General features: G+C 40.6%; 1 protein-coding gene across 1 annotated transcript in view; it reads right to left on the bottom strand.

Annotated features, from left to right (window-relative positions):
• USP24 (ubiquitin specific peptidase 24) overlaps positions 1–13,953 on the bottom strand; it is a 112,523-nt gene that overhangs the window by 24,907 nt on the left and 73,663 nt on the right. The window contains exons 34-45 of the mRNA XM_019528298.1: positions 12,660–12,757; positions 11,917–12,012; positions 11,525–11,753; positions 10,170–10,329; positions 9,785–9,940; positions 8,337–8,407; positions 6,731–6,891; positions 5,563–5,624; positions 3,616–3,807; positions 2,999–3,116; positions 1,630–1,774; positions 1,034–1,153 (exon numbers count right to left, since the gene is read on the bottom strand). Coding sequence (XP_019383843.1) covers positions 1,034–1,153; positions 1,630–1,774; positions 2,999–3,116; positions 3,616–3,807; positions 5,563–5,624; positions 6,731–6,891; positions 8,337–8,407; positions 9,785–9,940; positions 10,170–10,329; positions 11,525–11,753; positions 11,917–12,012; positions 12,660–12,757 — 1,608 coding nt within the window. The remainder of the gene's footprint in view (positions 1–1,033; positions 1,154–1,629; positions 1,775–2,998; positions 3,117–3,615; positions 3,808–5,562; positions 5,625–6,730; positions 6,892–8,336; positions 8,408–9,784; positions 9,941–10,169; positions 10,330–11,524; positions 11,754–11,916; positions 12,013–12,659; positions 12,758–13,953) is intronic.

The raw sequence follows: 13,953 nt of genomic DNA, 5'->3' as shown, positions 1-13,953 counted from the left end.
CACCCACTTGACGGTCCCACAGTTGAGCCTGATATTTTCCAGTTTTCTGATCAGTACCTCATGGGTTACCAGGTCAAAGGCTTTCTGGAAGTTGAGGTACTGAATGTCAACTGCTTTTCTCTCATCCAGGTGACAAGTCACCTGATCACAGAAAGAAATGAGGTTGATTAGACAAGACCTGCCCACAACAAAGCCATGCTGGCTGTCATTCAGGCATCACGCCTTCTGTAAGTTGTCACATATAGCCTCTTCGTTGAATGTTTCTAGGATCTTCCCTGGAATAGAAGTTAAGCTAACTGCCCTGTAGTTCCCCAGGTCTTCACGCTTCCCTTTCTTCAAGATGGGCACAACAATGGCTCTCTTCCAGATTTCTCCAGAGGTCCATGGTTTTTGAAAGACCTTTGCCAGGGGCTGTGCAATTACTTCGGCCAACTCTTGCAGAACTCTTGGGTGGAGTTCATCTGGTTCTGCTGTTTTATATACATCTAATTTCTTTAATTGGTCGTATACCAGTTCTAGGGCAATGGTGGGAACAGAGTCAATCCTGCCCTCCTTGTTCTGTGCCCTACCTGGCATCTTGTTCCCCTCGGATTTGTGAAAGACCAAAAATATTTAAAAAAAAATATTTTTGAAATAAAATTAATGTATGTTGTAGTAGATGTTTGATTTTTAGAATATAATTTGTTTTTTTTTCCAGTTCCAAGATGGCAAATCCCCTTGCCAGAAGGAATACATCTGGTTCCAAGATGCAGACCACGGGGCAGGGCACGTGTCAAGGGGCAGGGCTACCCTTGCGGCCCCCGATGGCTCACCAAAACTTGTTAAGCGGTCCTCCACCCAAAATAATTGCCTGCCCCTCCTTATCATTATTCTTGTATGTAATGTGCACTCTACTTTCCAGCAGCTGGTTTTGGGGGAAAAAGGGGGATGCGTATGCAACAAAATACAGTACACTCTCTCATCCAGCTCTAATTTACAACAAAGCTAAAATGTGTGCTGGCAGAAAATATTGCTTGGAAATTAAGTTGGTTACCTCAGGGAGACCTGGCTGCATGTAGAGCTGCTGGAAGACTGCATTCATATAACAAGTAGCACCACCATTCTTCAGTCCTACAAATCCTGAAATGGATCGACTATCCACTGGTGGAAGATACTAGGGGAAAGGTGGAGAAATTTCTCTTTACTAGTAGATTACATAAAAGATAGGATTCCAATAAACTCAAATGATTATACAGGCTATTATAAATGCTATGTTGGTTGTTTTCACATAAATCTGAGTGTGTGTGTTAAACTTGTGAGAATTATGCATACAAACACTGTATTTGGCTATATAATTGATACTGAAGATAAGGTAGCTAAATATCTAAAAAAAAATGTGCATGTGCTTTTTAAATAAAAAAGCACAACACAGAAACAGGGATCCTGAGGTTCAAGCTTTTCTTGTCAATAAGAGTGAGATTCTATAGGCTGACTTCTCTTGGGAAAAATCAAATAGACCTGTATTAATTCAGGTCTGATTATTGACAGGTTAAGATGATGGAAGGTCTGTGGCTGGAGAAAATAACTAGCTAAAAGCAGTGTTTCAAACCACACTGACCAATTTAAATTTCATCAAAGCATCTTGCTTACATCAAACTCCTTTGTAAGAGCAGGGTCAGACTGATGGTGCATAGAAAGCAGCTCTTTTGTGATCAGCTGAAGATTGGTAGGTGAGCTATCAGCCAACATTACTAGGACTTCATAAGCTGCTAATCGACTATCCACTGTACTGCACCTAGGAAGAAAACCATAAGTGGGATGAATTTAGTAGATGACTTGTACTTTCATCATTTTCAATTCTGGCAAGTCATGTTAGTCATAATAGGCAATCAAATCCTAACTGTCAAAGAAAAACAACACCTGGAGAAGCTGATTCAAACTTGCTGTAGGTCAGCAAATGCTATTTTTGGAAAAGTTAGGAGTATGTTTACAGCAGTAACTGCATGTAGATGGTCCTAGTTCAGGAGCTGCTTTTTGTAGTTACAGGGCAGTGAGGAAAAAACCTTGGTTCACTTCTGAGGTTCAGTGTCTACTATAGTATGCAGTAAGAATATGATTAAAAAGCTGAGACAAAAAGAATCCAAACTACAACAAAGCAAAAAATATTTTGCAAATTAAAGAATTGGTTGTAATCACTACCAACAAGTAGTTTTAAAAAAAAACTACATCATTACTACTTTAGATACTGAAAAACTAAAATCTATAATGCTGGAGACAGAAATTTCAAGTGCAGGGACTAGATTCTAATCCAACCCACTACACAAAAGATAATGATTACAAACCTAACTGCATAAAAATGAAGCGCAAAACTATTTTGCCTCTTTCAGTGGGGTCACCAAATACAGTAAAAAAAAAAAAAAATCGAACTATTTCTTCCACAGGCTGGGAAAAGAAGATGAGGGACTGCTCTTATTTCTAAACCCTCGTGGGATATGGACATTTATGCCTCTCTGAATGAGTTGGTCTCTGTGGTGCCACCCTCCTTCCCTGCCTTCATCTGCTACAGTAATGAGAACTAAGTAAGTATTAGATAGACAATGAGTATTATCCACAGCACAAACTGAAGGGCAGTGTAAAAATACTTCATCAACTAGCTTTCAACAAGCTAGCTCAGGTATCAGAACTAGTCTAGAGCATAGCAGCCTGGAGCCGTGCGCTCCTTGACACCACCAACGCTATGCAAAGATATAGTAGCTGTCTGCTGCATGTGAAGTTTTTTGTGGCTGTGCGGGCTAAACTGGAATCTTGGGGATCACAGATGAGTGGGGGTTTAAGTACACACAAGAACTGAGCAGATGCAGCTCTGACACTCCTAGTTATCAACTGCACCAGGATCTGGCTGTTTGAGTGCTCAAGAAAAATAATAACCCACTGTACTATTGCTCCTCCCCAAGGAGCCATCTGGCTAGGCAAGAACTTGATTGTGGTTTTATTGTACAAGATTCAAAATACTACTTACTTTGGGTGAAAGTCCTGCTGAGTGAGGGCAGCACTGCCAGCCGGAGAATGGCTATTCAGGATAATCCTGGATGCTCGGAAGAGGAAATCATCCAACAATGGTTTAATCAAAGATGAACCTGTAACAAAGCAAAGCCACAGCTAGTGTTAGACACCTGAAGTGTTACTTCAAAGAGCCCCAAAACCATCCATTGCCACAAGGGTCTCCTATTTAGAAGGGTGTCGTATTAACCTTCCAGCAAACTGCCTTATTTAATTCATTACTGATACTGCAATAAGACATTAGTGACCGTCAAAGAAAAGCAGGCTCGGATCTGCTTTTGCTGTAGCCATGAAGGACGAGACGCACAACACTGACATCTTCCTGTAAATTTTTCTGCACCAACAAAAGCAGGAAAAGATTATGCAGTTTATTAAAAGAATTTCAAATTTGAAATAAAGATTGCAGTTATTGACTTAAGAAAGTTCTCTCGTAGCCCTATGCTCTACCACTTTCCCTAACATAAATAACAGCCTTGCTCATAGTACCTATCTTCCCAATCGGAACTAGGCATCCTCGAGTTACAGAGATCAAATTCAAATGGATTTCGGTACACTGCCACCCACAGAGATACTCACCAAGCATTTCCTTCTCTGCCCCACACAGTGAAAGGAGAGTCTTAATGAGCCTCAAGTGTCCTGCTAACAAAATGTTGTCAGCTTCACTGGTCTCGCACTCAGCTGTGCGGTTGGGTTCAAAGTTATCCAGCCATGTGATCTCATCTTCTAGCATGGCAGCTGGGCTGATCTTTAACTGCTCCATTTCTGAAGCTACAGGTGAAAAAAAAGGAAACCAGGTGGAGGTGAAGGGTGTGGGGGGTGGTGGAAATGAATTCTATGGACATGTACAATTTAAAAAGGCCAACAAACAATCCTATAAGTTTCATGGCTTTCATCATCAACACTGGCTATGGTAACAGCAGATGGTTTAGTTAAGCAGCTCATTAAAGGGCTTGTGAAACTGTAGCTCACTGTGAGCCTACTGATGCTCATTGTAAAATGGCTTAAAGGAAAATCTTGGCACATGGAAAACAAATGAAAGATGCATAACAGCTGTCTGACTGGACTGTTTATACAGCCATGCACAGAAGAAACGTAAGACAGGACACTGAAATTGTTGAGGTTGATATTTTCGAACAGTGGTGTGAACATCAAACAAGTAAATTAACACACAGCATTTAAACAGAAGGCACTGAGACCCACACGTGCCAAGTACGTCTGAAAAACAGGCTAGAGAAGGAGGGGTTTGAGTCAAGAAACCGAGGCCGTAAAGATGTCTCAGTTGATGTGGCACCCAACTGATCCGAGTCAGAACCCAGGACAAAAGGGGAGTGGCAGAGCCTTTAACACATGTACCTTGCACAAGCTGCACTGCCAATAGGTTGCCAGGGAGAGCACACAGCAAGACAAGCTTATCGTTGGAATGACCGGCACCTAACCTGAATGAGACGCAATTAACTTAGAGACCTACACAGCACTGTCCCAGAGGAAAAAGTACTAGCACACTTCCTTTCACTTACTTCACAGCTACTGAAAAATGGACTCCTACTAGGATCTCAGGAAAAAAAGCTTTCTTCTGGGAGAAATATGTCATGTTAGTTGATACCCTAAGAGTCACTGAATGACAAAATGGGGCAACAGTGTATTACAATGGAGTACTAGATAAGGAGAATTTTGCAAGAAAGGGGAAAAATGTCAATTAAATCTATATAAATAATGAACTTGGAACAAAGGTACAGGCACTATAGATTAAAAAAGGAAGAATATAAAAGCTTAAGTTGCCCCCTTTTTCCCTCTCTTGAAAACCTCAATCTGGGCTTAGCTACACAGGGAAGTTAGTGCACAGTAGCTAAAGTGTGACTACAAAGCACAGTGGCCAATTCTCCTCATATGCCATGCAGACAATCTTGGTGCACACTGACAATGTCTGTCTGACGCAGCTTGCTCTTCTTTGAAAACAGAGCAAGTACCTCTCACTTATTTTGCTGTAAGTGCATGTCTATACCGTGTCAGACGGTCCTAGGGAGCACTGATGAGAAAGCACCACCTGAGAATCATAAACACTCCCTTGAGCACTTACTCCTGCCTCTGTTCACATCATGTGCTGAAAAAAGCATCATGTAGCTTGGGTATGGACCGCCCAGTGCCACCCTCTACAGAACAGCGAAGACAGAGTGGTGCCGGGCATGCATCAGAAACTAGCTATGTGCTACTTCATCGACAATCAGCATGTGCAGAACAAAGGCAGGCTTCCAGGGAGGCACTATCTCCAGCTCAGCAGGACACAGCTAAGATGTGCCCTATGAGCACCCAGATGGAGGGCTAGTGTGAAGTACCTTATGAATGATAAACTGATATCCTACCTTATTATGTCTAGTTTCCTGTGTAGAAAAGCCTTATGCCTACTCTACCCAGGTTGCGGGCTCTCCAGAGCAGGGTCTTGGCTTGTATTTATGTGTCTAGTATACTTATGGTTGCTATACACAAAACATAATAATATGCAACTCCAACCTGAAACATACTTACATGTGAGATCATCCAGCAACTGGCACCGCAGATCAAAATATTCTGTGCACTGAGACAAGAGTCTAAAACAAATATGAATCATTACAAATGGGAAAAGTTTTTTTTTACATAACTGTTTTTCAGACCTTAAAGCATTTGCACAGAGATACACTGTCCACTCACAATTACACATGCACACTATATAGCTATAAATGCGTGTGTAATTATACAAACCTAGATAGATAGATAGATATTATTACACATACACACGTTTATGGCTACACATACAAATACCGTTGCTTCAAAAGCAATTTCTTCCTAGTTGCCAATTTTTAAATTTAAAGTGACATCTCTTTTTTGCCCTCTGCTGACAATGGTATATTAAGGACTAAAGTTAATATCAACAAAAATAGGATATAAAAATTGCAGTTCAATATTCATATCAAATTCAACTCATTAACTAAGTGACATGCTTTACCTAGTGATTCTCAATCATTTTGGACTCAAGGCACCCCTCCATAACTCCTGTGAATTGAGTGGCACTCCATTAAAAAAACACCTAACTTATTACAGTATTTCTCTCTCTGCAAAGGGGCTGGGACTGGGGGTGGGGAAAACAGCCAGTTAGGGCCTCAGCCTGAGCCTGTGCTTATCATACCTCCTCATACTTCATGACACCCTTCAAAGCATCTTAAGGCATGGGTGCCCTGGCATCCTGGTTAAGAATAACGGCTTTTATCCATTCAGAAAGGTGGATGGAATAGTCTAATTAAAACATAATGGGCAGGATGTAGGGGGACAGTCTTGCAGCCAAAAGGGCCAAGCAATGTTTAAACTGGGAACAAACATGGTTTGCTGTCTGTTATGACCATATGCAACAAGACTTGAGGGTTACTGATTTAAACCTTTAGCAGCTGTGAGCAGCAATTAGCATCTACATTCTTCACACACAACTGCTGAAGAGTTGCAGCAACCAAGACAGACAGGTCTGAATGGGATTTTGAAGTGTTTACTGCCTACTACAAGAGTGGGAGAATAGACTGATGTGCATGTGTAAGGAAATGGGGTGTCCACCCCATGCAGAATTTGGTTCTGTTTCCTGCCAGCTTACATTTTTTTCAGCCTGTTGCTTGAAAACCATTCAAAACATGAAAATTTACCAGTTTGAACAAACATGCATTTAACTTGCCTCTGGTTGATTCCTCTCATGATGCTGGTTGGTGACCACAGAGGCAACTGGGCAGTGAGAATGACGCTCAAAAGAAACTGGTTTGGTTTCTGTACATCTGGATGAGCTGATGTGTCTGTCTGACTAAGGGTGTATAACTGGTCACAGGCAACCCGACGAATCTGAAATAACAGCATAATCACCACATATACTGTACAGTGCATGTTACTCAAGGACATTTGGCTTATTTTGCTTAGAAGTCTGCAGTATAAACCAGAGACTGGAAAGCTTTAATAGACTTCAGGATCTACAAAACATGGCTTTTGGTTTCCCTTGGTATTCACCTATCTATCTGCAGAGGTTTATGGCCCCCCGAGTTGGCCCTTTAGCTTAAGCAGCAGAGATCTGTTTTAGATTCTCAGGTTTAGTCAGCCCAGCTGATTCAGCTAGAAAGTCACTACAAAATACACCAAGCCACATATACTCCCTCTGCTGACAATGGTACACATTTCTAGCTGAGCAGCATTGTCTCCAAGTCACTGCAGAACTAGGGCTACAGAAGCAAACACTGGAAATTTGATACATGGCATTCTTCCCTCCAACATCTGGGGGAGCCAGCTCTCCTCCTAAATTCCCACAAGACTGTTAGATGCCTTCTTTTTTTGGGAAACAGACAAAAACAGAAGTCCAACCACTTGCAGTCTTGAAATACTGTGACACCTTTCATAAGTAGGGTGCTGGCCAAATCCCAACTAGAGTAACTGCTTACTTAAACTCCCCCTCAGAGATAGCCGTTTGTGGTAAGCGATACAATTACTATATTGTCCCACTCCCCCAAGATTAACCTAGGAAATTTAATACTAATAAAGAGAGTTAATACAACATTAAGACTGTAAGATCAGGCATACAAATGACAAGAAATCCAAAAAGCTTAAGGGTGGCTCTTGAAACGTTTACTTGGGCTAGATAATTCTATATTTTTTTGGTATATTAACAAAAAGTAATGTGAATTTCAATCTTAGACATGGTAAAAAGGAAAGCAAGATCCACATACAACACACACAGCATGTGCAACATCAATGAGTATGGCCAGGGCAACCTTGACTTCTGAAATATCCAGACTTGAGTGCTTGATCTCAGAAGAACAAATTAATTTTATGAGATTATTTGCATTTGGTTATGTTTCAGAGGCCTGGATTAACACCTAAGAGTTTGTGCTTATCCAAGCCTTTTGGAGCTGCATATTGCAGAAGAACAGCCACTTGTGACATCTGCAGTCCTGACTAGAAGAATGGAAGTGTTAGCTTTCCTACCTGGCATAAGTGGTTTACTTTATTCAAACTTGTCAGCACAGTCCTACTTTCAATTAACATTTGGCATGCAAATGAAGCAAACAAATCAAGATTACTTTTAGTAGTATAATACTTTAACAAAATAATTAAATGACACGGGCTTAATACAGAAATTAGTGATGTCTAATCGAGTAATATACATAACATGAATTCAGACACAAAAATGGTTAAAAATGTTGGTAGCAAATATTTTTGTCCCGAGTCCAGTTACTTAACCAAGATGTATTGCACTGGGACCCCTAACAAGCAAATGCATTTTAATAATAGCCACTTACCTCAGCACTTGGTGATCCAAGGAGAATGTCAATAATGAAATCAGCAACACAAGGCAAGTTGTAGAAAGATCCTGAGATGAAACGATTCTAGTTAGGGTTTTTTTTGTTTGTTTGTTTTGCCAGGACTTATTAAAAGGAGTCAATTAATTGTACAATTTATATTTAAGTTCTAACAGGAAAAAAAATACCCCAATCTACCAACATCAGGAATGAGAGGTGCACAGGAACTGGCATATGCCCTGACTTTTCTCCTACTGGCAAAGACCATCATTGTAAACATCAAAAGACCAATTTCATTGTTCTCCCTAAGGATTCAAACATTCTGCTATGTGAAAGCAAAGGTCTTGAGAAATCATTTACTAAACTAAGCTCTATCTAGCTGAAGTTTTTGCTAAACAACTAGTAAAGCCGAAAGAATATGCTTCAAAGTGAAGTTGTAATCATTTAAATACTGACTTCATTAAAGCCCTATCCATCACAATCTTAACATGCCTGCCAGTGCTGCCCCCAGACGTACTGCATGCTGTCTCAGTGTATATCCTTTCCCCCGCAACTAGGAGTATTTTAGGTGTACCCTTCTCAGGGGTTAAATGTGACAGTGACGTCATATCTGTGATGGTCCAGGAATTATGTAAGGGGTACAGATTTCAGATCTGTAGAATGTCTTGCATTTGAAAGCTTGTCTAACTCTATCCCAACTCTGCAGTTGGCCTAATAAAAGCACCCTAAGAAATCCTTGCCACTCAATGGGTTAAATGGTACTCAGGAGTGTTAGTTAATCTAGCTGTACCAAACAGAGGCAGTACATTCCTTCAGGATGAAGGTTAGCATAGCCCGAGAAAGCCACTGCCCAGACCCGTAAGTCCATGGTCAAGCTGTGGCGTAAAATCTTGGTATTTGCTGAATGAAAACCTAAGCACGTGGGCAGTCCTATAAAATCAATCAGCTTGCTGAACCAGTTAATTTTTTGGACAAGGGTGAGGAAGTGGCAAAAAACCATTCATCTGCCATATATAGTTGCTATGATAGTTTGTGTACTTAACAAGAGCAGTGTATCTACACCAGCTGCTGATTCATGGCAGTTTACCAGGAGGGTAGAATTAATCTCAAATGTTTAAGAGTCATCTGCTCTCATCAAAAGCAACTCTCAGCTATATGCAAGCACATGATTTATCATCCCAAACATATCAGCCCTCGAGTGAAATCACAATTTAAGACTTCTGTTGTATCCTGATTATTCTGATAAATGTATAACATCATCACTATGCCATCCAATGTTTCATCTTGCACAATAAAGCTTGTGCCTTCCTTTCTAGTTGGTTTATTAAATTATGGCTGCAAATGGAGACGGTTCCAGTCGAAGAAATTTCAGTAAGAAGTGAAGCACAAAGTGCATTGATTCATATTTAAAAAAAAAACCCAAAAAACTATCCGAGTCTACTCCATACCTAATTGCTGGCTGCGTAGCTGTAAGCACGTAACTAACAGAGACAAGGCCTCTCCAGCAATCAGAGCATCTTTGGTGGATACAGACTGCTGTCTCACACAGATTCCAGCATGGAGGGCTGTTGGCTCTCCTTCGCTTCCTGAACTGCAATTGCTTCCTGCAACAGATGAGAAACAAATGTTAAAAATCAATTATTTTCAGACTCTGACCAACATTTTGCCTCTTAAAAAATACTTCCGTATTTAAGTGCATTTTAAACACAGCACAAGATCTGAGTATCAATTTTAAGTTAGCTCAACTCTGAATAACTCAAGTGTCACACTACTGAAGGGGACTGCTTTTTGTTTGGATTGGGTGATTCAGTTTGGTAAGGATGATTCCCTTACCTGAGCTGCTGAGCCTGTTTCGAATCCCAGCGGGAAATAAAGTGTTGCTTTCTTTTATTGGCTGACTGCTCCCCACTAGGTCAAGCCGTCCTGCAGCAGCAGCCCAAGAAAGTCTCATGAAACAAGCCACCGTAGATGTGAAATCGTTAACCTCCATAGTCTGAAGAAACAGGAAGAAGTAGTTACCTTTGCCTCATAAATAGCATCCATTAATTAGGAGGAAGGGCAATCTTCCCAATCATGAATCAATTCCACAATGAATTCCCAATCATTTCTGTCTCTCTCCCATTAATTGGTCCAATGATACAAAGACTTATTTAAGGGGAATTTAGCATGGCTTCCTTGAAAGTCATCAGCTTTGTCTCCCTCTCTCACATCTGGAGCTAAGCAGACTAACCTCAAATCATACCAGCTGCGTAGGGAAGCACCAATGTGAGATCTCTACACTAAAACACATGGTACTACCACTAAAACAGTTTATAGTTTCTTTAGATTAGACAGTAGAAAAAGGGGTCAAATTATTTCTTTTATACCAGTGTGCTATACCACAGAGCCACTCCCAGACTAGGCTTTCAGAAATGCTGATTCTTAGTGTTTAGGAACACAGGTATGTCAACAAGTATGTCAACAGATATGTCATTAGTTGTTCTCAGGCCGTCTTAAGAGCAGATATGGAGGCTGCCCCTAGACCAGCTTCACATTTTGGGTGTGATGCAGTATTGACTGCAGACTGACAGAACCAAATGGGGTGTGCTTCTGAACATTCTTCTCCGGGCATGTTGGGTAAATGGTGAACCTCCTTCTCTCTACTGGAGTTAGGTATATTTGTCCCCTTGCCCCCACAACAACCCCACCCAGCCTAATGATGAAGTTTCATTCTTATAAAGTTACAGTTAAAAGCAATATTGGTTATTAGAAACTGGGGAGATTTTAATCAAGTCAGCACAGTGTTTAGGCACACTGACAAACAGGAACCTGGTCATCTTCTAAATTCTGGTTTCTGGGTATATAATTCAGTCCAATACTTCACCCTTTCCCCTCTGATTTTACAGACTGTACAGTGTGACAGAAAACAGAACATATGTAAAAGAAAATTAACAGCAGCACTATATTATGTCTGGGTGTCTTCCAACAACCCTGACAAAGCAGTGATTAGTCACATCATTGGTTTACTACTTCAGTATATTATGGATCTTTTAGAGGCCTCAACTTAAAAAAAATTAGGGTAAGCTTTGGGGTGAAGACCTGGATTTTCTCCAAGACTTAAATGCTAATTTCTGCAGTTCTCCATCAAACAAGTTTAATCTTCACTTTTTATTGGAGAGCACTGTACTTTAGGCAAAACTTGTGCTTACTTGGATTGCAACTCGGGCAGCAGGTATGATCTCTTCCACCCGAATGGAGGATCTGTCAGATACTGACAGCTGTCGGTAGGATGACTTCTCAGGCGTTCCACAAATAGACATCTGTCTACTAGCTTGCCGGCTCACGTTACGGAAGGGACGCGAGGACAGAGCTTCTACTCCATCCTTAAGGAGATCCTCATCTAGTAAGGTAGGCATTGTTTGGCCAACAAGCAAGAACCTGAACACAAAAGTAGTCAGGACGTTTCTTGAACAACAATTGGTGATCAGCTTCACTGAAGTACTCAAAACACTGGTTATATTTGGTGACATTAAGACAATGACTACAAATGTAAATAAAAAGAGTAAGTACAATTATAACACAATGAAAAGCAATCCCGTACCTGGCAAGTTGTAGACAGATGGAATAGACTCCCTGTCTTGTTTCATAGTCCACTTCTGAGGGTATGGAGTCTCTCTGCATCACATTTACAACCAAGCTTGAAAAATAAAAACAAAAGGCTTTGTTTAATACAGTATTTTAACAAGTATGTTTTTTTCCCCCCCTCTGTCACCAGACCCTCAGTTACTGCCAGACTGTACAGATCCTCAGTTACCAGACTCACTCCTTTGGAAATGATATCCCTATGCTGTTTCCAACTGCATTCTGTGCCTCAGCTCCCCACAGAAGGGACCACTTCTAGGGAGTAAAGTTTAGTTTCAGTGCCCGATTCCAGCCTCTGCTAAAACTGGTAAAAAGACCTGCTCCTGAGGTAACTGTGAAATGTCAACATCATTCTACACTGAAATGAGGCCAATTATTTAGCACCCAAGCACCGGTTACAGCATTAGGAGCCCTGAAAACAGAAAACTAATTCTGTTAAGAATGCATCATTGAATCAGAGTGCAAAGCCGTGCACATTGCACTGTAAATAGAAAAGCTGTTCAGTTATTACTGGTGAAAGTAAATCTGCACATAGCTCTTAAATAGAAAAGCAAAAATGGATTGGATGTAGTTGAATAAAATGCCATGTAAGCATCCTACATTGCATATAATATGATAAAGTCTACTTCAAAATTATACATTAGCACAGACCAGAAAAAGGTGTCACAGGGGGAAAAAAGTTAGGCATTTATAAGGTCTAACCTTAATCCTCCTGCCCTGAGGAAATTTTCACAGAAAGATTTGGCACAATTTCTTGCCATTTCATCATCTGCAGTTGGCATCAGCTTGGAGCTCAGAACCTGGAAAATGCAAAAGTATAAATATTCTATAACCCATAAACAAAAATTATGTACCTGGCACTTTAGACACACTAGAGACTCACCTCACAGTCAGTACTGCCTGTTCCCTCTGAGAGAGGAGACTGTGCAGCTATTCAAGTTACATTCTTTCAAAGCTTTTACTAGCAAGAGAGGCATGAAATATTATAGTAAAAAATAGTAAAGGAAGCAGAAAAGATATTCTCTGAAAAAGTTTCCCACCCATGGCAAATGGCTGCTATATAGTACAGGGCAAATTTTTCTTCTTATTGTTCATATATATGGATCAATTTGATGTTCATCACACTGTAAAATGGAATCTGAACATCCAAAAGGATGACCTCCTACACTGCACCTTCCGAATATGGGAATCATGAACAAGTTCCTGGATGGGTCACAATCACCCAACCATTCATCACTGCTAGAAGAGAGTGAAAATGCAACCTGGTTGTAGCATACAGGAGTAATACAGGAAAAAAAATGGAGAACTAGTGGAGGCAAATAATAATTAGAAGATTCAAAGAGAAGTTTTCCCAGACACCAGCAATAAGAGCATCGGCCTTTGTTCAAAAGGGGGAAGGGTGGAGAGGGAGGTGGATACTTGTACCCCTAATTGTACTAAGAATTTGACTTATCTTTGACAATGGACCCCCCCCAACTTGTAATTACTGATCTAGACATCTGTAATGGTGCTGTAAAGAAATGCCCTAACTGTACCAGTATGACTCATTGCTGACAACTGTTATCCCATAAGAGCACTTAAAATTACTTTGTTTCCCAGGGCAGGTAGAGAGAGAGGGAAGACACAGGTCTCTTAGCAGTGACCTATTGGCTGAATTCTTTGGCATTCTCTTTTTATTTAATGCCCACACATGAAACTCTGGGAAAAAAGTGCATTTGTGGGGTTTGAATGTGTTTAAATCTTTTGGAGTTCTGGGATGTACACGGCTCTCAGGAATACATTTAGAAATCAATAATCTACCACAGGCTTTTAGTCATACCACAGGCTTTTAGTCATTGCACAAAGTGAATGGAATATTTACAACTAGTTTCCTGCAACTGAGCCTGTGTCCATTATGGCACTAACCCTGGGTGTCTTTAGAACTGCAGTAAAACTCACTGTCTGTCCGTCTCTGTCTAAAAAAAAAAAAAAAAAAAAAAAAAAACAAAAATTTTTT

The sequence above is a fragment of the Gavialis gangeticus genome, unplaced genomic scaffold (genome assembly GCF_001723915.1).
Source record: "Gavialis gangeticus isolate Ggan-Ray unplaced genomic scaffold, GavGan_comp1, whole genome shotgun sequence".
NCBI lineage: Eukaryota > Metazoa > Chordata > Crocodylia > Gavialidae > Gavialis > Gavialis gangeticus.
This window is presented reverse-complemented; position numbering and strand designations above follow the sequence as displayed.